Source organism: Mauremys reevesii, linkage group 7 (assembly GCF_016161935.1).
Source record: "Mauremys reevesii isolate NIE-2019 linkage group 7, ASM1616193v1, whole genome shotgun sequence".
Classification (NCBI taxonomy): domain Eukaryota; kingdom Metazoa; phylum Chordata; order Testudines; family Geoemydidae; genus Mauremys; species Mauremys reevesii.
Window position 1 is genome coordinate 71858743 of NC_052629.1, and position 24472 is coordinate 71883214.

The following is a 24472-nucleotide window of genomic DNA, read 5'->3' on the forward strand; positions in this document are numbered from 1 at the left end:
AGGAGCCAATCCCACTGATACCAGCTGACTCCCTGGCATGTCCAGGACCTTTGGAGGTCAGACTGCCCCCCAGGAAGCAATGCTCACCTGCTCCTTGCACTGCACCAGGGCCCTCTGGATCTCATTTGGGTTCAGGGCATGGGCATGGGGCAGGCAGCTGAGTGCCAGTTCAGCAGCTGCTCGCACCATGTTGGAGTCCCTGGCCCTTGAAGCCCTGTCTGCCAATGATGCCACTTCCGGAGGAGTCAAGTGTCCATCCCAACACTCCACCAGAATGTTCAAGGCTGCGCTGCCAATCTCCATGGCCTGCCCTAGTAACCAGAGGGGAAGAGAAGGACGAGCATCACACACCACCCTCCACAGACTCAATCACAGCACCAATCAGTTCTTCTGGGGAGAATCATAGACCCGTCGACTCAGAGGCCAGAAGGGACTATTGGGCTCACCTAGTCTGACCCCCTGTATAGCACAGGCCAGAGACTGCCCCCAAATCATCCCTAGAGCAGATCTGTTAGAAAAACATCCAGTCTGGATTTTAAAATTGTCAGTGCTGGCGAATCCACCATGCCCCTTTGTAAACTATTCTAATGATTAAAAAAGTGCACCTTGCTTCCAGTCTGAATGTGTCTAGTCTCCACTTCCAGCCATTGGATATTATCAGGAGGGTTAAGGTTAGAGACGCCATGTCTCTGCAGGGGGAGAAGCCTGGAATTCCCCAAAGTACAAGACTTCCCTTGGGGAAGGCAGGTGGAACCCGACTGGCAAAGGCAGGGCCTTGAATAAGCAGAGCGCTCATACTCTTGCATCATGCTAGTAGCGACACAGCAGCACTGCCTAATCCTAGACACAGCTCTGTGCAGCTGCTCGACCAGCAAGACAGGCATGGTAGGCCAGAGCGCTGTCTACAGGGGGTAGGTGGAAGGCAACAACAGGATAAGTTAGCCAAGTGCCCCCCACTGCCACTGGATTAACATTCTCCTTAGGTGGCCTGGAGAATGCCTGAATGTATGCTAATACACAGGAAGGAGTCAGACACTTGTAAAGGGCCTGGGGAATATTCCAGCCTGAGAAAAGGGAACTAACTTTTCCTCATATGAGAAATACATCAACATTCCTTTAGCTTCCCACTACAGCTATCTGAGCTCTCCAAGCCACAGGGGGGAAGCTAGCAGCGGCTCTGAGTGTAATGGGGTACAGGAGGAAGGTCAAAGTCTCCAACACACTCAGCCACAACAATGCTTTGCAAGTGTCTCTCGTCAGCAGAGATCCTCAGAGAGGCCCTATCCCACTAAGACAATCCTATGCCAGTCCCCGCCTCCCCCTTGCCCAGAAACTTCTGAGCACTGCAGCTGGTTATGGTGCAAAGTCAAGAAGCAGGTATTGGCACCAGAATCCTCCCCAAGCTGTAGTAAGCACCACCTGTGCAAATCCTTGCCACCTGGTGTGTGCAGCTGTCCATGGCAGGCTGCAGCTGTGTGCATCAGTGTCTCGGCAGTGATGTTACTAAAATCAAGCTCTCCACCCCACCAAATAAAGAGCACTCTAATAATGCTGCCCTAACCTGTGATCCAAGAGACGTGGGAGGAGTAGGTTCGAGAGAGCCAGTTGGGAGACACAAAGTTGTGCAGCCCTAGTGCATAGAGCCCAATCTCGAAGGCGCAGAGATGGAGGTTGCGGTGGGGCCCCTGGTGCCCACCGCTGGAGGAGGGATGAGTGAAGATGGAGGTACTGCTGTTTCCACCCGCCTTGATAAGAACTGTCTTGGCCAGTTCAAAGTAGAAGTGAGCAGCTGCTTCTGAGGGTTGGTTTGGGACGTGAGGTGCATGGCTTTCCGGCCGCCTCCCTTTATACCTGGAATGACAAGATACAGGAGCCATTCGGACAGGAGCAAGCACTCACAGAGCTCCTCTCTTCAGGCTCAGCAAGCTCTCACCAGCAGGCACTCCACAGATGCACACAGGCCCGTGTATACACTTGACTCTGGACCAAGGAAGCCATGAGGTGTCATGTAGTGAGTGAGGAAAGTGGATCTTACCTGCCAACTTCCACAGTCTTTGCACGTGCTCCACCACTGGCTCTCCTGCTGCCACTCGAGGACGATGAGCCCAGTGAGTCACTGGATGAGCTGCTGATGCTGTCACTGTCCTGTCCTCTGCCCCAGGAGGTGGCTGCCCATCCCCCACGAAGGGGCCGCCGACTGAGGGTTGGAGAGCTGTCAGAGGTGGTTTCGGGAGCACTGCTGTCAATACTGGCCATACCTACACCACCACAGACAACAAAGGGCATGTCAACAGGCAAGCTCCTCTCCAGGACCATTGCACACCTGAACAGCTTCCAAGCCATTCACACCACAGGCAGTGTAAACAGCTGAGGAGGGTTTTATTTCTTTGCAAACCACAACTGGAATGTACATTCATAGACAAATCTGGTCAGTTCATCCAACCAACCCTGCACTGATTTTGCAGTTTCAAATACAGAGAAGTCCACAGCGCCCCGACAGAGGGGGAAAGGAAGCCGGTTGCACACACTTCCTTGCCACATGCACTCCACATAGATCTTTGGTACATTTGATGAGAATCGAAGCAATTGTACATATCAACCACCAAGCGTATTTATTTTATGGTTTTATCGAAAGAATGCAGTACAATGTTCCCATTGTATATATGGTATTTAACATCCCATCCAATTTAAACAGAAGAGTTCCCCACTCAAAATCCCAAAGCAACTTACCCCCAAATACACCCAGATCCCAAGAAAGCAGCAGAAGGGGGGTAACTCAGCCAGTGGCAGTGTATCTGAAACAAAGAGCTCTCTGGGCCAGCAGGAGCTGAGGGCATTGTGGAAACAGTGCACCCATTCAGTTCCAACATACCTAATTCGCTAGCCAGAACACAGCTAGTGTTAAACACAAGGGACTTTACAGGGCAAGACCTGTGTCCCCACCCCAAAGAGCTTAGACAGACAGACAAGAACTGCTTTTTTCACTGAGGGGAGAGACTGACAAGAGTGGAATGGTGGGGGAACTGGTCTGTCCCTGCAGAGGGCCTAGCACAGCTTTGGATGCTGTATGACTTGATTACCTCATACCTGTGTGTTTCTTCTTCTGCCTGACAGGTGAGCCCCAGCATCTCCCATTGTATCCACCTCGACTTCCAAGGGCCAGACGACTGGGAACCTTCCCCTCCTGTTTCACGACACTGGACTCCCCAGGCGGCTCGCAAGGAGACCTCTGAGAGCTCTCTGGACAAACGGGAAAGCAGCAAGAGACAGTGAAACAAGTCTTGAAACATATGAAGCCAGATGTCTCTGAACACCCCCTTGCCTTTGTAAAGGCATAAACACTGCTTCTCTTGCTCAAAAGAAATGCAGCCAGGTGAAGCACCTGGGGCTGTGAAGGATAATCTGCCAGACCTGGATTTTGATATAGATCCCCCTTTTCTCATCCTAGGAGATGGGCACTAAAAGCACAGCTGGCTTTTACATGTACAGGTTTACTCCTCAGTCGAGATAATACAGGGTGCCCTGGTATTTTTATCTGAGTTCCACATACATAATCCTGCCCCAGACTGAGAGTGAATACACTTTACGTTGTGTTTCAGGTCCTGCCCTGTCCACCTTCACCTTCCCCTCATGCTTTTCAGAAGGAGAACAGGATATTTCCAATAAGCAAAGGCCAGGATTCAGTATAGAGCAGGAAAAGAGCTGTTTCTAGAAGGGACTCTTAAAGGTCACTTGTTCCAATTGCAACTGCCAAGAAAAATCCAAGTTATCCCTTCTTACATTATGGTGGTAGCACAGCGATAGTGAATTCTCTTAAGCTTTCAATTACAGTATTCCTACATCCTTAGGCTAAATCTTCATACTAAAAAACAGAATATTCTTGTGTGGCTGTTTTGGAAAAAAAAGGGGGGGGGTTACATTAGAAGAGCTTTAAAAAAAAAGGTTTTAATGTCTTTTTAAATTCTCACAATCCTTTTTTAAAGGCACTGCTAGTATTAATCAATCACTTATTTTCCACAAATGTTCCTGAAGATTCTTTTCCTGTAAAGACAGAATCAGAACACATGGGACTGTATTAGCCGAGAAACAGGATAGGGTTGCTAGGACATGCAAATGAAAGAAACACAGGAGTGTCAAAATCACCGAGTTGCTAATTTAGCAACTAAAGAAAAGATGATCTAGTGGTTAAGAACCAATACTGAAGGGAGGTAGACTGAATTGTACTCCTAGCTCTGACACTGACCTATTATGGGGTTTTGGGCAAGTCATTTAAGCTGTTTTCTCATCATGTATAAATAAGGTTATAGGGGGAAAATACAGCAATTAGTACATGGTCATGTAATTAAAAACTATACTATACTGTAATGCATATGCAGAAGAGGTAAAGCTACAGATATGCATAATGTTTCCAGTGGTGTCAGGCTCCCACTGGGTCACATGGGGAAAAAAATCACACTCATTACTTAAAAGTTTACTGAGTCATGAAGTTTTTCCACAAGAGACAGTGAAACACTTCTGTCACTCAAAACTTGAGGACAAATTTTGGCATTAAGTCTCAGCCTTGCAATGGGACTGCGCAGAACTGCAGTGTCTCAGCAAGAGCTGAGAGAGACAATGCCTCCCCCCAAGCTCCTGGGGGATGCAGCCATCATGTCGCACTTAGAGGGGACAGCTTGTACTTTTGCAGCCAACCAACAAGATTTATTTCCATTCCAAACTTCCCGCCCCAGCAGTTTTAGCTGCTCAAAGAAAGGTCAAACCCCTCCCCTTTTTTTTTAAATAAAGGGGAGCAAAATGTATTTTTCTAATTCCTTTTGTTCATAATCATTGACCTGTTTTCCTTCAAAGTTAAAAAACCCGTTGTCAGAGATCAGGCTTAGAACAGTTCAGGTTTAACAGCTCAAACTTTCAGAGAGTTCCATGCAGCTGAAGCCAGGGGTTTAGAATGGAAATGCTCCAGCAACCTTTCCTTTTGCTATTGCTATAGTCTCCAGCTATAACCACTGTTGGTAGGAAGAGGTTAGAAGGGAACACCTCTCTTGCACTGCTTGCCATTCCCATACATGTCATGTGATGTTTGCCATTAAAGCAAGGGCACAGAGCACATGGGGAAACACTGCAGGGAGGGGGAATTTATGCTCCTCTCCCACTGTTAACTCCCTTTCACCTTTACTTCCCACTCTCATCTAGTTTGCTGTCCTAGTCTGTTGATGTCACAGATGCCCCTGAAGCTGTACATAGGGTTTTTTTGGTAACTCCACAGCATTGTAATACCGACATAAAAGACGTTACTAGAGCAGTCTTTTAAAATGAATCAGGAACCAGTTTACCATTTGCTCTCTAGAGACAGGAAGCTTGAAGAGTTGAGTGAATTGTTCTGTAATATGTGAGTGGACAGAAATGCTTGAAGTGGGCGGGTAATTTTACCCTAGGAGCGAGGTGCAGTAGATGAAGGAGTTCAGTGACAGTCCATTATCCAGACCATTACACAAATCAGCCCTGGCCTCCTCCCAAAAGGAACAAGGACTTTAGTTTCCCATCCCGTCAGAAAAGACAGGGCATTCTGCATGATCCCACTGGAACAGCAGATCTCTTACCCTGTGCACTCTTCTCCACAAAGCTTTCAGAAGGACTGCTCTGGACTGCAGTGGTTACACCTGCTTGCTGAGTGACTGACGTCCCTGGAAGCTGCTGGATAGCTGTGGTGGATTGGGCAGCATGTTTGGAAGGAGATTTCTGATTGGCTACTGTGGGCTTGCTGGATGAGTAGAAGGAACTCAGAGTCTGTGGCTTGTGTGTTTGGCTCTCTCTGTCTAGCAGTTTGTCTAAAATCTTTAATAGGAGGAGAAAAATTGGGTTAGAGGCAGAGTGAGAAAACACCCATTATCCCAAAGGATATGGGCGAGGTACTAATTCAGCTTCTTACTGGGGGAAAATAAATTCTGTTAGACAAGAGTGTCAAGAAAATACATGTCATAGAATCAGAATATCAGGGTTGGAAGGGACCTCAGGAGGTCATCTAGTCCAACCCCCTGCTCATAGCAGGACCAATCCCCAACTAAATCATCCCAGTCAGGGTTTTGTCAAGCCTGACCTTAAAAACCTCTAAGGAAGGAGATTCCACCACCTCCGTAGGTAACCCATTCCAGGGCTTCACCACCCTCCTAGTGAAAAATTTTTTCCTAATGTCCAACCTAAACCTCCCCCACTGGAACTTGAGACCATTACTCCTTCTTGTATCATTTGATACCACTGAGAACAGTCTAGCTCCATCCTCTTTGGAACCCCCTTTCAGGTAGTTGAAAGCAGCTATCAAATCCCCCCTCATTCTTTTCTTCTGCAGACTAAAACAATCCCAGTTCCCTCAGCCTCTCCTCATAAGTCATGTGCTCCAGCCCCCTAATCATTTTTGTTGTCCTCCGCTGGACTCTTTCCAATTTTTCCATGTCCTTCTTGTAGTGTGGGGCCCAAAACTGGACACACTACTCCAGATGAGGCCTCACCAATGTTGAATAGAGGGGAATGATCACATCCCTCAATCTGCTGACAATACTCCTACTTATATAGCCCAAAATGCCGTTAGCCTTCTTGGCACCAAGGGCACACTGTCGACTCATATCCAGCTTCTCGTCCACTGTAACCCCTAGGTCCTTTTCAGCTCCTTTAGGAAAAGCAGGCTCTGAGATCAGCCAGACAGGTTCCATACTCACATGACTGCACCATTCTGGAAGGGTAGACTCAAACAGTACCGACTACTCAGTCTCCATTTACATGCATCTTAAAAAGGCAATGACCCCTCCAACATTCAATATGGAAACAATTCTGATTCTCCTCGAGTGGTTAAATCACAGAACTGGGAGCCAGGAGATATGGGTTCTATTCACAGTTCTGCCACAGATTCACTGGGTGACCTTGGCCAAGTCATTACACTTTTGTGCCTCAGTTTCTCTAACTGTAAAATCCTGACCTACTGTACAGAAGTGTTGAAAGGCCTCTGAGATGTCTATATACTAGAGAAATGCACTCTATTATTCTTTAACAACAGTTTCTGATCCTCACTTTTCTATTGTAATTACTAGGGAATATTTGCATGAAAACAATCTGGATTTTAAGAATTTGTCCATTTGTGGTTACACACAAAAGTAACCAATTTTGATGTCTCAGTGAATTAATGTCTAGATTACTGGTAATGCCACAGGCAGAGGATTGTAACATGAAATAGGGGAAAGAGCAGCAGAACAGGCAAACTCTTTAAGAAGGTAGAAGAATACTCAAAATACTAGAGGAATAGAATTTTGTCTCAATAGAATGGGCTTCAAAGTTTTTCATGCAGAATCAGCAATTCTTTAATTGTTCTGCACAATTATGTCCTTCCAAGTGCAAATAAGATATACACGTGTACACATGCAGCTGAGTTGGGATATATTACACTAGAACCTCAGAGTTACAAACTGACTCAATCATGTGACGTTGCACTCTATATGATTTTATGAAAATATGCTAATGAGTATGAATATAATGTAACTGGAATACGCTTCATGCAAAGCGTCTCTTGTAAGGTATCATTACAAAGCTTATAATCTACTGAGTGTGGTCATCCTATTTGCATAGATGTATCACTCTTGTATCTGAAACCAGAAATATAAAATATAACTCTGGGGGCCTATTGTAATTATGCAAAGTGTGGGCCATTAATGGTGGTTTGGAATCTTGATGGCTCCCATTAACCAGGACAATTGTCTGTAGATGGCTCTGTTTTACTTGTAAGTCTTCCTGTATATCTGTGTGCTGGCAAGTGGGAACTGAAATTACAGTGACATGTGATCATGTCACCTGAACTGGAATCCATCTTTAATCTGGTGCTGTTCCATTGAGAAGGAGGGGGTGGGAATCCAGAGAGGGACAAAGGATTCCCGCCTTATGCAAAAGATATATAAGTGGGTGGAACAGAACAAAGGGAGGAGAGGAGCCATCATGAGACATCCCCTGGCTACCACCTGAGCTGGAACAAGGGCTGTACTAGGGGAAAGGATTGTGCCCAGACTAGGAAGGCATCCAGTCTGTGAAAGACACTTCTTGAAACATCTCCGAGGGTGAGATTTTATCTGTATTCAGTTTTATTACTGTATTAGGCTTAGACTGGCGTGTTTTATTTTATTTTACTTGGTAATTCACTTTGTTCTGTCTGTTACTACTTGGAACCACTTAAATCCTACTTTCTGTATTTAATAAAATCACTTTTTACTTATAGTTAACCCAGAGTATGTATTAACGCCATGGGGGGGGAGCAAACAGCTGTGCATATCTCTCTATTAGTGTTATAGAGGGCAAACAATTTATGAGTTTACCCTGTATAAACTTTATACAAGGTAAAATGGATTTATTTGGGGTTTAGACCCCATTGGGAGTTGGGCATCTGAGCGTTAAAGACAGGAACACTTCTGCAAGTTGCTTTCAGCTTTGGGTCACGTGGTTCAGACCCTGGGTCTGTGTTGGAGCAGAAGGGCATGTCTGCTTAACAAGACAGGGTGCTGGAGTCCTGAGCTGGCAGGGAAAGCAGGGGCAGAAGTAGTCTTGGCACATCAGTTGGCAGTTCCCAAGGGGGTTTCTGTGATCCAACCAGTCACACCACACACCTCATTTAGAAGCAGAAGTACACTATCAGGCAGCAGCAGAGTTTAAAAAAAAGGGGGGGGGGGAGTTTAAAAAAAGATTTGACAAAGTAAGAACACTGTTTCTGTGCTTGTTTCATTTAAATTAAGATGGTTAAAAGAAGCATGTTTCTTCTGCCTAGCAAAGTTTCAAAGTTGTATTAATTGTAAACTTTTGAAAGAGCCACCATAACGTTTTGTTCAGAGCTACAAACATTTCACTGTTACAAACAACCTCCATTCCCCAGGTGTTCGTAAAAGACGGTTACTCACCTTTGTAACTGTTGTTCTTCGAGATGTGTTGCTCATATCCATTCCAATTAGGCGTGCGCGCGCCGCGTGCACATTCGTCGGAAGATTTTTACCCTAGCAACACTCGGTGGGTCGGCTGGGTTGCCCCCTAGAGTGGCGCCGCCATGGTGCCGGATATATACCCCTGCCGACCCAGCGGCCCTTCAGTTCCTTCTTGCCGGCTACTCCGACAGAGGGGAAGGAGGGCAGGTTTGGAATGGATATGAGCAACACATCTCGAAGAACAACAGTTACAAAAGGTGAGTACCCGTCTTTTCTTCTTCGAGTGCTTGCTCATATCGATTCCAATTAGGTGATTCCCAAGCCTTACCTAGGCGGTGAGGTCAGAGTGAGATGTTGCAGAATGCAAAACTGCTGAGCCAAATGCTGCATCATCTCTGGACTGTTGAACTAATGCATAATGTGAGGCAAAGGTGTGGACCGAGGACCAGGTAGCTGCATGACACATCTCCTGGATGGGTACATGAGCCAGGAAGGCGGCAGATGAAGCCTGCGCCCTGGTAGAATGTGCGGTAAGGTGGCTCATCGGAACATGGGCCAAGTCATAGCAGGTGCGGATGCACGATGTCACCCAAGATGAAATCCTCTGAGAGGAGACAGGTAGGCCCTTCATTCGGTCTGCCACCGCGACGAAGAGTTGGGGTGTTTTACGAAAGGGCTTTGTTCGCTCGATGTAAAATGCGAGCGCCCTACGGACGTCTAGGGAGTGCAGTTGCTGCTCTCGGTGTGATGAGTGTGGCTTTGGGAAGAAGACTGGAAGGAAGATATCCTGGTTGATATGAAAGGCCGATACCACTTTAGGGAGGAAGGCCGGATGTGGTCGCAACTGTACCTTGTCCTTGTGAAACACTGTATACCGGGGGTCCACCGTGAGAGCCCGAAGCTCTGAAACTCGTCTTGCCGACTGTAATGGCTACGAGGAAAGCTGTCTTCCAGGACAGGTACCGCAGTGAGCAGGTTGCTAGCGGCTTGAAGGGAGCAGTCATAAGATTGGCTAGAACTAGGCTGAGGTCCCAAGTTGGGGCGGGGCGGCGTACTTGTGGGTATAATCGCTCCAAGCCCTTGAGGATCTTGAAACCATGGGGTGAGAGAACATGGAGCGGCCGCTCTCCCCTGGAGTGGAAGGTAGAGATGGCCTCCAAGTGCACCTTCAATGATGATACCGCTAGGGCATGTTGTTTGAGAGACCAGAGGTAGTTCAAGATGGTAGGGACCGATACCTCGGTGGGAATAACATTATGTTGGATGCACCAGCAGGAGAAACGCTTCCACTTGGCCAGATATGTTAACCTAGTGGAAGGCTTCCTACTACCCAGGAGCACTTGTTGCACCGGGGCAGAGCAACGTAACTCGGACTGGCTTAACCACGCAGCAACCATGCTGTGAGGTGAAGAGACTGCAGGTCTGGGTGGTGAAGTCTGCCATGGTCCTGAGTTATGAGGTCCGGGCAAAGAAGTAGGGGGATTGGGCTGGCTATTGACAGGTCGAGCAACATGGTGTACCAGTGTTGCCTCAGCCACGCTGGAGCGATCATGATCAGGTGGGCTCTGTCTCTGCGGAGCTCCCTGTGAACCAGCGGGAACGGTGGGAAGGCGTAAAGCAGATGGCTCGTCCACGGTATCAGAAATGCGTCTGAGATCGAGCCCGGGGAGAGACCCTGGAAGGAGCAGAACGTCTGGCATTTCCTGTTCTCGAGGGAGGCGAGGAGGTCTAAGCGGGGAAAGCCCCACTTCCGGAAAACAGAATGGATAACATCCGGATGTATCGACCACTCGTGAGACAGGGAGGATCTGCTGAGGTGATCCGCCAGAGTGTTCCGAACCCCTGGGAGAAAAGACGCCACCAGGTCTATCGAGTGGGTTATGCAGAAGTCCCTGCTTGTTTATGTAAAACATGGCCGTTGTGTTGTCTGTGAATACTGAGACACAACAGCCTTGTAAATGCTCTTGAAACGCCTGGCACACAAGGTGGACCGCTCTCAGCTCCCGCACATTGATGTGCGGGGCCAGTTCCTGAGCTGACCAAAGGCCTTGAGTGCAGAGATGTTCGAGGTGGGCACCCCAGCCGAGAGATGACGCGTCCGTTGTCAGGGTCATTGAAGGCTGGGGCAGATAGAATGGCATCCCTGCACAGACCAGGGAGGGCATCTACCACCAGTCCAGGGAGCCTAGGATGCTTGGGGGGATCGTGAGGATCGTGTCTATACTGTCTCTGCCCGGGTGGTATACCGAGGAGAGCCAAGTTTGAAGGGGACGGAGCCGCAGTCTGGAGTGTTTGGTCACGAACATGCAGGCAGCCATGTGACCCAGGAGGCCGAGACAAGCGCGAGCGGAAGTTGTCGGGAAGTTTTGTAGGCCTTGTATAATTGATACCATTGCCTGAAACCGAGGCTGTGGTAGGCAGGCCCTGGCGAGATTGGAGTCCAGGATGGCCCCAATGAAGTCTATTCTCTGTGTGGGAACCAGAGTGGATTTCTCTATATTGATCATCAGGCCTAGTCGCTTGAATAGGTCCTTGACAATGCCCACATGACAGGTGACTTGGGTCTCGGATGTCCCTCGAATGAGCCAATCGTCGAGATACGGGAAGACGTGTATCCGACGATGACGGAGGGAGGCGGCGACTACAGCCATGCATTTTGTGAATACTCGTGGGGCTGTAGAGAGGCCAAACAGAAGGACCGTAAACTGGAAATGTTGACAGTTGACCACACACCGGAGGTACCGTCTGTGTGGAGGGTAAATGGCAATGTGAAAATATGCGTCCTTCATATCAAGGGTGGCATACCAGTCTCCGGGATCCAAGGATGGGATCCAAGGATGGTCCCCAGGGATACCGTGCGGAAGTTCAACTTTATCATGAACTTGTTGAGTCCTCACAGGTCTCGCCTTGGGGATTAGGAAATAGCGGGAATAGAACCCCTTGCCCCTCGAGTCCTTCGGTACCTCCTCTATAGCTCCCATGGCAAGGAGCATCCATACCTCTTGCAAGAGGAACTGCTCGTGAGAGGGGTCCCTGAAGAGGGACGAGGATGGAGGGTGGTGGGGGGGGCGAGAAATAAACTGGAGGTGGTACCCGAATTCTACCGTGCATAGGACCCAACGATCTGAAGTTAGTTGGGTCCACGCAGGGAGGAAAAAGGAGAGGCGGTTGTAAAAGGGAGGGAAAGGATCCTGGAAAGCAACTGGTATGCCGTCCTCAGGCGTGCCTTCAAAAGTTTGGCTTGGGTCCCGCGGGTGGTTTGGAGGGACCCTGATTCTGACCCCCTTGGGGTCCAGACTGCCGTCTGCGATTGCCTCGGCCGCGCCTTCTGCTGAAGTCCTGTCTCGGCCTAGGCGGGGGGTAAGGGCGGTGAGGCTGAGGACAGAAGGACCTGCGCTGAGTCACCGGTGTGTGCATCCCCAGCGAGCGCATAATCACCCTGTTGTCCTTTAGGCTTTGCAGCCTAGGGTCAGTCTTTTTAGAAAATAGGCCTTGACCGTCGAAGGACAAGTTCTGTATGGTGTGTTGTAAGTCAGGTGGAAGGCCTGACACCTGAAGCCATGATATTTGCCTCATGGCGACTCCTGAAGCCAGAGTCCTGGTTGCGGAGTCGGCTGCGTCCAGTGAGGCCTGGAGAGAAGTTCTCGCCACTTTCTTCCCTTCCTCCAAGAGGGCAGCGAACTCCTGGGGGGAGTCTTGGGGAACTAACTCTGTGAATTTCCCAACTGCCGCCCAGGTGTTATAGTTGTACCGGCTAAGCAGGGCTTGCTGGTTTGTCACCCTGAGTTGGAGGCCCCCAGCAGAGTATACTTTGCGGCCCAATAAGTCCACAGACCTAGCCTCCTTTGATTTTGGAGCAGGAGCTTGCTGGCCATGGCGCTCCCTTTCGTTGACCGACTGCACAACAAGGGAGCAGGGAGGAGGGTGAGCGTACAGGTACTCGTACCCCTTAGAGGGTACCATGTACTTCCACTCAACTCCCCTGGCCTTGGGTGGAAAAGAGGCTGGAGATTGCCAGATGGTATCGGCGTTAGCCTGGATCGTACGGATGAATGGTAAGGCCACTCTTGTGGGGGTGTCAGCTGACAGAATATCCACCACAGGGTCCTCTATCTCCGGGACCTCCTCCACCTGAAGATTCATATTCAGGGTCACCCATCTCAGGAGGTCCTGATGCGCCCTCAGGTCAATTGGAGGAGGGCCCGAGGAGGATGTCCCCGCCACCGCCTCATCTGGAGAGGAGGAAGAGGAAAGGCCAGGGACAAGAGGATCCTGCGTGGGCCCCTGTTGTTGGGCGACGTCAGGCTCAGGTGGAATTTGAGAGTCTGCTGGCAGAATGGGAGCTTCCACCGTACCCGCAGGAGGGGGGCGGCTGACAGTCACCTCCGGCACCCGGTGTTCTGATGGTACGGAGCGAGATGGCACTGGAGGCGCACCTTGGGCTTGGTGATATGCCCAAGGTGTCCAGAATGACCACTGATGAGGTCCTTCTTCTTGGGCCTGGGTCTCCTGGAAGACTCGGCTGGCACATCTGAGTCACGGTCCTGTGCATAGGAAGCACTGTCCGCGTGAGATGACACAGAGGTGTGTCGAGACGGCCAAGGAGGAGCTGAAAACCCCTGGGAAGGGTCTCCATCTCTAATCGATCTCTCTCTGCGCGGCACCGGAGAGCGGTACCGGGCGCTATACCGGTACCGGGAACGAGACCGGGACCTGCGACCGGAGTGGTGCCGGGAGGTTGACCAGGACCTCGAAAATTGATGTCTGGAGTGGCTGCAAGAGGCGCGGTGCCGGGAACGGTGCAGGGAGCTGGATCGGTGCTGAGAGTACCGGGCTGGCGAACGGGACACTGATCACTGCCGCGAGTGCAACCGGTACCGAGATGGAGAGCAGTGCTGGGTCTGCGAGCGGCGTCGGGACCGGGATCGGCGACGGGACCGAGAGCGCCGGTGGGACCGTGATCGGTGCCGACAAAGGATGACCTCAGCAGGGCAGGCTTGCCAATCGATTGTATGACCTGCACCGGCGGTGCCGGGGGTTGAGGCAGCGCAGACTCTGTCTCGCGGGGAGAGGGAACAGTGCCGAGCAGACATCTGTGCCGGCGACGGTCGGCACCGAGGGGTCTTAGCGGTACCGGTGCGATCCGGTGCCGAAGAAGTGCTTCTCCCTGATGCGGACTGTCCGGAGCTCGGTGCCGAGGGCGGAGGAGTAAGAGCTGCCTCCATCAGGAGCTGTTTGAGACGAAAGTCCCGCTCCTTCTTCGTCCTCGGCTTAAAGGCCTTATAGATCTGGCACTTATCCAAGAGATGGGATTCCCTGAGGCACTTAAGACAGGAGTTGTGGGGATCTCCCGTTGGCATCGGCTTGTGGCAGGCCGAGCATGGTTTGAAGCCCGGTGAACTGGGCATGGGCCCCGGCACCGGGTGCGGGGAAGGGGCTAATCCCCAAACCCCTCTCAACTATATACACTAACTATATTATAGAACGAATAAAATTAACTATAACTATAACTATATACACAAGAATTAGTAAGAGAACTACGAGTAGTTAGGGAAGTGGAGATCAGCTAAGCCGCGCTCCACTGTTCCAATGACTGACATGGACGGTAAGAAGGAACTGAAGGGCCGTTGGGTCGGCAGGGGTATATATCCGGCGCCACTCTAGGGGGCGATCCAGCCGACCCACCGAGTGTTGCTAGGGTAAAAATTTTCCGACGAACGTGCACGCGGCGTGCGCACACCTAATTGGAATCGATATGAGCAAGCACTCGAAGAACTCTGAGGTTCTACTGTATGAAGTAAAATGTTGGTTACAATTTTCTGTACAGGTACCCAGGTCAGAGGGCAAAGTGGACTGGCACTAGGATAACATGTAAAACAGAGCCCAATACCTCACAGAACACAGGACTAACACTTTGGCAAGGCAAAGAATGCAGTCCAATATCCCTGGGGCAAAACTGAGCCAGGACCAAGGGCAGATACGGAGCTACCCTGAAAATTCAAGGGCACAGGTGACAGCATCCTAATGGATGAAGGGTGAGATCATATGTAGTGAACGAGAACTAAGTGTGAGAGATGTGTGCCGCCATGCTGGAATTTAGGAACCCCTTGGAAATTATGCCTCTGCAGAGTAACATACGCTATGCACTCAGATTTTGCACTGGAAGGATAATATAAGCAATACAATGCAGCCCCAAGGCCATGAGTGGGATATGACACAGGGTAATTCAGCTCTGATCACTTAAAGGGACACACCTTTTTCAGTTTAGACTGGTCATCTTTGTATGTGATCATCAGAGCTAGAGCCAGATCACCCTTCTCTCTTCGGGTTCCTTCGCACAGAAGAGGGTGCTCTGCTTCACTCACAGTCGTCTTCATGCCTGCAGGGCCAAGAAGAGAAGGATACAGAGACAGGTGAATTCAAGAGGCTTAAGAGCGTCTGATACATTTTACCTCTTTCCCTGTACTCTTTTGTTCATCTACCCCTATTAGTCATAAAGGAAAGAGTTTGCCCTATTTTGCTTGTTGACATTACACATAGTTTATGCCCTTGAGAATGAGAGCTGGAGTCTGTCCCAGAAGTTTGCACTGCAACTGCCAGGCCAACCTCATCCTGACAGGCCAAAAGGTGAGAGTGTCCAGGTCTGCCTGAGGCTCCTTCCTGGAGACAAAGGGAGTGGAATACTAGAATACTAGACACTCAGACTGCTCACGCTCTTTGCTGCCTCCAGTTTCTGCAGCGGCCAGTCAGTCAACATTCAAACACCATCAGAGTATCTTTCCTTCTGGGGAAGAGGTGGTGGAGAGAAAATTGTTCTGATAACACCACACATACACTACTGTAAGCTCATGTACGTAATACCACAAGTCTGCTATATACACCACCACTTTCTTGCTAAAACACATGAATTGGAAGCCAGGAATTTTGTGTAATTCACCCATGAAGATTTTGAGCCAAGTCTGAGCTAACAGTGAGAATCCCACAGAGTAATTCTACTGGGTTTTTATTGTCGAGTTTTAACCCCTGCTGAACTGACTGCCTGTTAATCTCTGCACTGTTCAGGCTCCAGCTATACTTAACTGTCAATTCTTTCAGGCCAAATAGCAGCAAAGATGGTTGAAAACACTCTCTCTACCCTTTTAACAGCCCACCAGTTAATTTCAGTCCTCAGCTGCATTTCTCCCACAATGCACCTCAAACCTGACACACAGGATCTCCCATTATCCCAGTCCCAGATTCCCTCCCCAGCTCTGACAATATCCCACCAAAACACTTCCAGTTCTGCACCAGATTGGAATCCAGGTCAACAGGCATCAATTCACTCCACAAAAGGGGGCAGTGTAGCAGGGTGGACCCCTGCTCCTGGTCTGAAGGGGTTTAAAAGCGGCCTGGCAGGGCTTGAGAGCTGCTGCTCTCAAAGCTGGGCTGATTGGGGAAGTGGCTGCAGCTGGGCCACACCCCAGTCAGGCCCAGCTGGCCCCTATAAAAGGCTGTGAGCCAGGAGCCCAAACTCTCCCTCTGCCTCTAGAGGGAGAAGGGCCTGGCTGCAGGGAGCTAGACAAGGTACCTAGAGTGGAGCAGGGCTGGGGAAAGGCAGAGGAGCTGGGGGGCTCCTGCCTGGAAAGCCCCAGGCTGTGGCCTAGCATTAGGCCAAGAGGTACTGGGGGTTGCAGGGGGCAGCCCAGGGATAGGCAAAGGCAGCCGGTCCAAACCCCTTTGCCTGTGATGAGTGGCGGATACTGCAGTCTGCCCCAGTGAACAGGGGCGAGATGGCGACTGGGCAGTAGCCAATACTGAGGCAAAGTGGGGATAGTGGGGTGGGGGTTCCCCTGGGAGGGGGAGACCCAGTTAAAGGGGCACCGGGGTCTTGGGAGGGACACGGGGGCCAGTAGAGGACAGGCGGATCACCGGCCTGTAGAGGGCGCTCCAGTGCTGGAACAAGCTAATTCCCCAGAGTCACCAGCAGGAGGCGCCGTGGGGGTGAGTCTGGCCCGGTTACAGGCAGGATTCAGAATGTGAATGAGAAAAGCCCTCCTCCTCCTCTGAGGTGGAGGAAGAGCTGGATTCTTACCAAGAGCAGCAACAGCTGCTTCAAAACCAAGTTCCTCATCGCCAGGCATTTCATTATTCCAATTACGGCTTGGGGGCCTGGACCCTGTCGGAGAAACCACTGGAGAAATAGGAGAGGACAGTCAGTTCACAGCTGTATGAAGCTAGGACCCAAAAGCAAAAAGTATTCTAGGGTCTGTCTGGGGTTTGTGCTCCCATTTCAAACCACCATTCCAGTCCTACGGTCATGGCACAAGTCTGCTGCTTTCTCCCTCTCCCTCAATTAGACCCCTCCAACCCTACCAAGCTCTGCTTCAGGATGGGTTTGGAAGCCCAGTTCTCTTTCTGATGGTTAATGTATTTGTTTCCCCCAACAGAAGCAGCAGTGGGGTCGTAATAATATATTTAAAGGCTCCATGACTATTTTACAGAGACACACAAATGGGTCAGAAATGTGATAAGATTCCCAATGCTTTTGTATGAAAGGGGAGCTAGCAAGGAGGTCAGTACTGAAGAAGAGTCTCCATACCAATGTGGAGGGAACAGCAGAAGTAGGTATAACTTTAGGGTGAACAGGTAAGAATAGGGCTGCAATCATCATATGGGAAGTGCAGATTTTCCCTGAAAGCTTCTTTTTGGCCCCAAGGTTCAAAGTCTAGGAACGTGCCCCTTCTGAAATACATGCCAACTGGGACAGTACCTGGAGTGCATAGGACATCAAATATGAAGCTGGCCAGCATGAGAGGCAGGACAGGGCGATAATCACACAAGGTCCCTTCTCTCAGCTCTTCAGCCCTTCCTCGAATGGTGTTCATCTCATTAGTGCCCAAAGGGATCTTCTTTAACAAGGCCACAATCTCAGATTCCTGGTATGCCAGCTTCACCTGAGGGTACCCACAAGGAAGCAAAAAGAAGCCATCAGAGACCATTGGACAGAACCATCTTGCCCTACGCAGATGATCAAATATAGGAATAATCCTGAAATAGTTTTTATTGATTCATTAGTATACAATCCACTGATCTCATGCCACTCCTTGCCTTCTCCCACACAGAGACAATAGTTAGGATGGTGCCCAGCTGGAGGCCGTCCCATAGGACATGCAAGTCTATACACAACCTTCTCCTCACCTTCCCTTTCCCTTTCCAACCAATTACTCTGAGGTCTGGTTGGGGAAAAATGGTCAGTCTGCACAAGGACATATGGAGAAGCATCCAGCCAGATAGGTCACTAGAAAGGCAGGTCATTCCCAATCCTACAGAGAAGGATGTTACCCTGTGCAATACAACAGCTGAGGAGGAAAGGACTGTCCGGGAGGGGAATGGACAATATTCCAGTACATATTCCACTGAACAAAGATTGTTGCATTACAGTGTGTTTTTCTCCACTGTAGTGTTCTTTCCATTTTTAAAGCATTGTTCCCATGCCAGCTTACGCATCTGGTGAATGCCAGACCCACATTTAATCTTCTCACCAGACTCTGTTGAGTATGAATGTAGATAACCTTAGGGTAACAAGTTTATTCCTTAGTAGGAGCCTGGTAATAGCTGCACCTTCAAGGGATTCTGCAATCTTGCTAGTTAGAAAGTGACAGGAGCAGCAACTCTCACAACCAAAGTCTGAACAGATCACATTTTTACAGAAGATGGCCTATGGGCATTAGTTAAAGCATGTGAAGTTGTGTACCTACTGTTGTGCACACATTTAGATGTCTAAATACATAGTATGAGCAAGTGTGATGGCCTACAAAGTTGCACCAGTTTACCCTAAGGTGTGAATTTAAAATGAGTTAGTTAAACCAGTGTAAACCCTGTGGGGAGCTCCAGAATGGCTTTATTTCAGATCATTTTAGAGTGCCCACACAGGGGTTTCCATCGGTTTAATTAAATCATTTTAAGTTTACCTCTTAAGTTAAACAAATTGCAACTTTCTCCTGTAGACAAGCGCTGAAATTCCTCCCACAGATTTAGCCCAAGTGTCTTCAACATAGGAGTAACCTTTGCTACACAAATTCTAGGTCACTCATTGACTCACTCAGTGCCTTCTTGACTCCATGTAGACTAATTCTGAGAGAACTCCTAAAGGCAGGACCTGATGCACAGAACTCAAATGGGGAATACTTGAGCATGAAGGGGGAAACCCCAGCAGTGCGGTGCTGCTCACAGGTACAGTCTTTCTGGGCCACTTTATACCTCCAGGGCCTTGGTAGAGGCAGGAGGCCTCTGTAGCTCCAAGGCAAACATGCCAATGCGGAAGGCCAAGTTGTGGTATTCCAGCCTCTCACTCAGCACAGTCAGCAGGAAAGCAGCTTTGGACAGGGTGTTGGTTGCCATCCACGTCTGCTTGCTGGTCGACACCTTGTTCTTCTTCCCCTGTGAGAGGAGTAGTTCATAACAGGTGTGTGAGGAAATGAATTGATCCCAGCAATGCGAGGATGTGCCAGTGATTCCCCCTATGTTCCTGCCTGCAGGAGCTCCTCCCCCACCTGTGCACTGAGGACAGCGCGCACCCATTATTCTGGAAGCACTGTTTTGTCCTGTTCTGTCCTGTCCCCCTCCATAATCCAGCCATTTCTGGGTGATGAAACAGACCCAATTTTGCACGCTATCTCCTTTTGGTGCAGAATCCCAATTGCCACTGGTTATGGATGGCTCCTCCCCACAGCATCTGTCTACCCTTCCCTCATATGACAATGCAGTGGGGGCTCCTGCCTCCTCACTAAGCCAATTCTTCCAGTATTGGACCACTTTAGCAGGTGGATGCTGGCTTGGACAAACTATTACTATATAACTATATTCTTGCCAGCAAGTTTAAAAAGTATGGATTGGATGAACGGACTATAAGTGGATAGAAAGTTGGCTAGATTGTCGGGCTCAACGGGTAGTGATCAACGGCTCGATGTCTAGCTGGCAACCGGTATCAAGCCGAGTGCCCCAGGGGTCGGTTTTGTTCAACATCTTCATTAATGATCTAGATGATGGGATGGATTGCACCCTCAGCACGTTTGTGGATGACACTACACTAGGGGGAGAGGTAGATACGCTGGAGGGTAGGGATAGGGTCCAGAGTGACCTAGACAAATTGGAGGATTAGGCCAAGAGAAATCTGATGAGGTTCAACAAGGATAAGTGCAGAGTCCTGCACTTAGGATAGAAGAATCCCATGTATTGCTACAGGCTGGGGACCAACTGGCTAAGCAGCAGTTCTGCAAAAAAGGACCTGGGGATTACAGTGGATGAGAAGCTGGATATGAGTCGGCAGTGTGCCCTTGTTGCCAAGAAGGCTAACGGCATATTGGGCTGCATTAGTAGGAGCATTGCCAGCAGATTGAGGGAAGTGATTAGTCCCCTCTATTCGGCACTGGTGGGGCTACATCTGGAGTACTGTGTCTAGTTTTGGTCTTCTAAGCATGTTTAAAGCAATGTTAAATTGAGTGTTTTGTTCAACTGGAAGGTGTAGAACAACAAGGGACCATTGGTAGGAGCTGTTCATTGTGGTTCCCATCTGGCAGACAAGAACACTTGAGTGCAGATCAGGGAGCAGAAGGCTGTGTGAGGCGCTGGGGCTAGTCAGGGTAGGGATGACTGAAAGTCCCTTCAAGTCATGCTGAAGGACCCATTGCCCTTTTTCAGGTGAAATACTGAACAGCCAGAGAAGCCCAATCTAAAGGGGTTCAGGGCAGGTCAAGGTCCAGCACAGCCCTGCGCAGAGAGAATAGGAACCACCAGCAGATTTTACTGCATCTGAGTCTTGCTGCATGGTGAAATTCTGTTCAGCTGCCTGAGTGTTTCTATGCCCTTGACACAGTGGGAGTTCAAAAAATCAAAACACAGACCAAAACACAATATAATTATTTGTAACCTCGTGATTTTATGATCTTTTTCCGTATGACTCATGATTTTTGAATTTTTGGGGCTGGCAATCCTGCATATTCCTCCCCACTCTCCCTTCTGTTCACAAGGGCACCTCTCTACCTTGGTTGGGGGCTGCTCCACCTTGAGATCTGGAGGGTTGGCCAGTAGGTCCCTGGCCAGTTCTACAGTCAGACGGCATGCTTCATTACTGTATCCGTGTGCATAGAGAGCCTCTGCACAGGCAAAGAGGATCTGAAAATAAAGGGATAGAGGATCAGGGTTAGTCCATCTGCCTCACAGCTGGAGCCAACCCCACCCTACCCACTTTCTCATTTGGTGTCACTAAAAACAGAGTTAAACACTGATCTCATCTCAGATTTGTATCTAATGCTCATGTTCCTGCCTTCTGTTATGCAGCCCCTCTGCCTGGAACAGCTCCACCATGCTCTCCAGTGCTTCTCAAAAACACAGCTTCCAAGGGGTCTAGTCCCCTTCCCTCAAAGCACTAACATCAAGATTGCACATTTTTCTAAACAATATGCTCTAGTTCAAACAGGAATCAATTCAGTGAAGTCCTGTGGCCTGCATTATACAGGAGGTCAGACTAGATCATCACAGGGGCCCCTTCTGATCTTCATAGATATCTAAGTGTCTATGAATAGACTGGGGAAAAATCCCAAACAAAAATTAAAAACAAAACCAATGTATATAATTAATTGTTTCTCTCTCTTTCCTAGCATCCCAATACCCCTTCCTCAGTGCTCTACTTCGACATAAGCTCCTCCCACTCATCTGCGACGTTCCAGGCATACTTCTGAGGTTTTAATACACAGGGCTGGTAGCACAACCTATTGCCTGACATTTATCTTTATAAGATCCTGTTTTCATTTGCTTGTCACTTTGTCAAACTAACTTTTTGGGCTGAAATTTTCCTGACTAGGTGTCTGCCTCAGACTAAGAGGAATACATTTTCAGCAATTCAGCTGTTCCAGAGCGAGGCTAGGAGAAATATGTTAGTTTTGTTCATGTTTAACATTTTCTTTGAGAAGCTCTAGTGCCCCCATGCTTAGGAGTAGAGACTTGAAATTTGGAAGGGGAGTGGTCTTTGTCAGGGATGTGCCTTTGGATGGTCTGGGAACAAGGAACCGGTTGATTGTGGAGGACTGGAAATGACTGGGCAAGGAGGCTGGGATGGGGAGCCAGGAACCTGGCACAAGGAATCTAGGGGCAGGGGAGATTAGAAATGGCTAGGTGAGGAGACTGGAAAAAGCTGTCAGGGATGAGGAACAGACAAAACTAGACCAGGGACAGAAGGGTCAAGCTTTGGGGAAAATGGGCACAAGCGCTAGCGATCACTAGAACACACTGCCCACCAGAGCCTCAAATGGAACCTATGATTCCAAATCTCACCCTTCCACTGAGGTCAGGAAAAAAAACAGTATAAAGACTATCATAATGGGGACCAAAATAATGTAGCACAACCAACTTTAATTCCTGCCTTTCTTCACTTGACTGCCTGACTTTGCAAACTTTATAATGTTCTTTTAACTTACTTTAGATATGTTACACTCCCAAAAACTAAGAAAAATAATCACATGTTGCTATTTTCCAGCTAGAACTTGCTCACCTCCATCCTGTTCTCCTGCTCCAGGGGCTTTATACCAGCAAAGATGTCCTGCTCCTCTTCATTCCCCCCCTCTGCTTTGTCCTCCTCCTCCTTGGCCACCTCCTGTGGATTCAGATAGTATACCTGGTAATCATCTTCCTCTTCTCCCTCCTCCCCGCCCCCTGCTGCACCATTTTCTCCCACTTCTGGCTTCCGGCTTGCACCGTTCTCATCTGCAGAAGGCAGATCGTCATCTCCGCTGCCCACTTCTTCCACGGGATCCTTTGGAGCTTTCTTGGCAGCGGGATTGCTCCTGACGCTGGGCTCAGGACCCTCCGAGAAGTACACGCCACCGTCATCTTCAAAAGTGTCCCTGTAGCTCCTACTCAGGGGGCTCTCCGTGAAACTGAAGGTGTTACTGGCCTCCGCCCCCAGAGCCAAGCTGCTGTCATCCAGGCTCATCTCTGCCAAGTCTGGTTCCAGAGAGCTGTCTTCACTGCTCATGCGGCGTTTCCCACTATGTTTACTGGCTAAGCTTTTCCCCACCGGCAGCTTGGCCTTGCCTACTGCTGTCTTATAAACAGCCTTATCTCCTTCCGCTGAAAGTCGGCGCAGAGCCCTCTGGGGGGCTTCAGAGACAACTTTCCGCTTCCCAATGAGTTCCTTAGGACGGACAGCTGGCTCTTGCGAAGAGGGGCGTGACCTGTCCCCTGGCTGCAGACAGGTTCCCCCAGGTTCCTGCCCATGGCCTCTGCCAGCCTCACACGTGGTTTCCACACACTGCAACCGACAGTTCCTCTGCTGGACAGCCTTTACCCAACAGAACGAATTCTTCTTATCAGTGCTGCTGTAGGTGATGCCAGGGATGGGATAGGCCTCCTCCCAGTTGAAGTAACAGGCTTCCACAGCTGGCTTGAAACCTTGGAAGAGCTTCTCCAGGGATTTCTTGTGCTGCCCCCTCTTGACATTGTCTATGACTTTCAGCTGCCACTGTCTGAGCTGGGTGCAAAGGTCCCTGCGCCTGGAGGAAGAGGAGAGAGAAGAGAAGACGGATCAGAAAGCAGCCATAAAACACACCATGACAAAAGACCGCCAACCTCACAGAATACCTCATTCTCCCGCAAGAAACCGTTCTGCTTAATTAGTGTAAATGGCATTAGTCAGAAAACATCACAGAGAAGATAAAGGAAAGAGACGTGTCAAAAATCAGCTTCTAGACAGGCCTAGGCCATGGAAGCCAAATGCTGCCAAGTCAAACACGGGAATGTGTTGTAGACTGGGGGCTCAGGATGAAGCACTGGCTTGTGAGCTCCTGAGCAGCTACAACCTGTAGTTCACCCATCACAGATGTGACATTAGCACTCTGCTAAAACAGCCAAGGACTACAACAGGGAACTGTTGTACATCAGGAATAAGAATCACTGGCAAAGCAAAGTGTGACAGTTTGTGTAGGGCTTGAAGCTGTACCATGCCCGGCTCCAATCAGTGCTATTGGTTCTCCTTTCGTGAGCACTAAAGCCTACACAAACCATCCAAAGTGCCAAGGAAAACATTTCTAAATCACTGGGGAAATCCCAAATTTCTCAGTGAACTCCCCTCCTACCTTTGCCATTGATTCCAGAGTTCTCGGGAACAAAACGAAACACCTCAATCTTCTAGTGATTTTATCAGCCCCAGAAGCAAAAGAAGGTAGAAGTAAACTGAGCAAGGGGTGTAAGAGTTTGGACTTATTAGGATAAAAGGAGCTCTACAACACCAACTGTTTCCGTTTGACCTCTAAGAAAACCAATTAGCTAGGAATAGGCTGATGGGGATTAGTTAAAAAAGTAGCAAGGGGGAGGGGAACTACTCATAGAAAAGGTGCCATTAGGATAGGGGGAAGCTGCAACAAGCTGGGAAGGCTGTAGCAAGCCTCATTGTGATCCACGGAGAAACAGCGTGCAGGAATGAGAATAAAACAAGTCAAAGGAATTGAAAGTGGGCACCGTTCTGGTGACTCTATACAAACTCTAAGGGAATT

The 24472-nt window shown here is 49.2% G+C and overlaps 1 protein-coding gene across 8 annotated transcripts in view; it reads right to left on the minus strand.

Moving 5' to 3' along the window:
- ZSWIM8 (zinc finger SWIM-type containing 8) overlaps nucleotides 1–24472 on the minus strand; it is a 133683-nt gene that overhangs the window by 17797 nt on the left and 91414 nt on the right. For 7 of the 8 annotated variants that reach the window (XM_039547615.1, XM_039547612.1, XM_039547611.1 and 4 more), the window contains 11 exons: nucleotides 22474–23473; nucleotides 20967–21098; nucleotides 19185–19364; nucleotides 17695–17878; nucleotides 17017–17115; nucleotides 15200–15324; nucleotides 5598–5832; nucleotides 3088–3240; nucleotides 2036–2258; nucleotides 1562–1851; nucleotides 88–311 (listed from right to left, as the gene is read on the minus strand). In XM_039547615.1, coding sequence (XP_039403549.1) covers nucleotides 88–311; nucleotides 1562–1851; nucleotides 2036–2258; nucleotides 3088–3240; nucleotides 5598–5832; nucleotides 15200–15324; nucleotides 17017–17115; nucleotides 17695–17878; nucleotides 19185–19364; nucleotides 20967–21098; nucleotides 22474–23473 — 2845 coding nt within the window. The remainder of the gene's footprint in view (nucleotides 1–87; nucleotides 312–1561; nucleotides 1852–2035; nucleotides 2259–3087; nucleotides 3241–5597; nucleotides 5833–15199; nucleotides 15325–17016; nucleotides 17116–17694; nucleotides 17879–19184; nucleotides 19365–20966; nucleotides 21099–22473; nucleotides 23474–24472) is intronic. The other variant, XM_039547613.1, reaches the window with a different exon arrangement.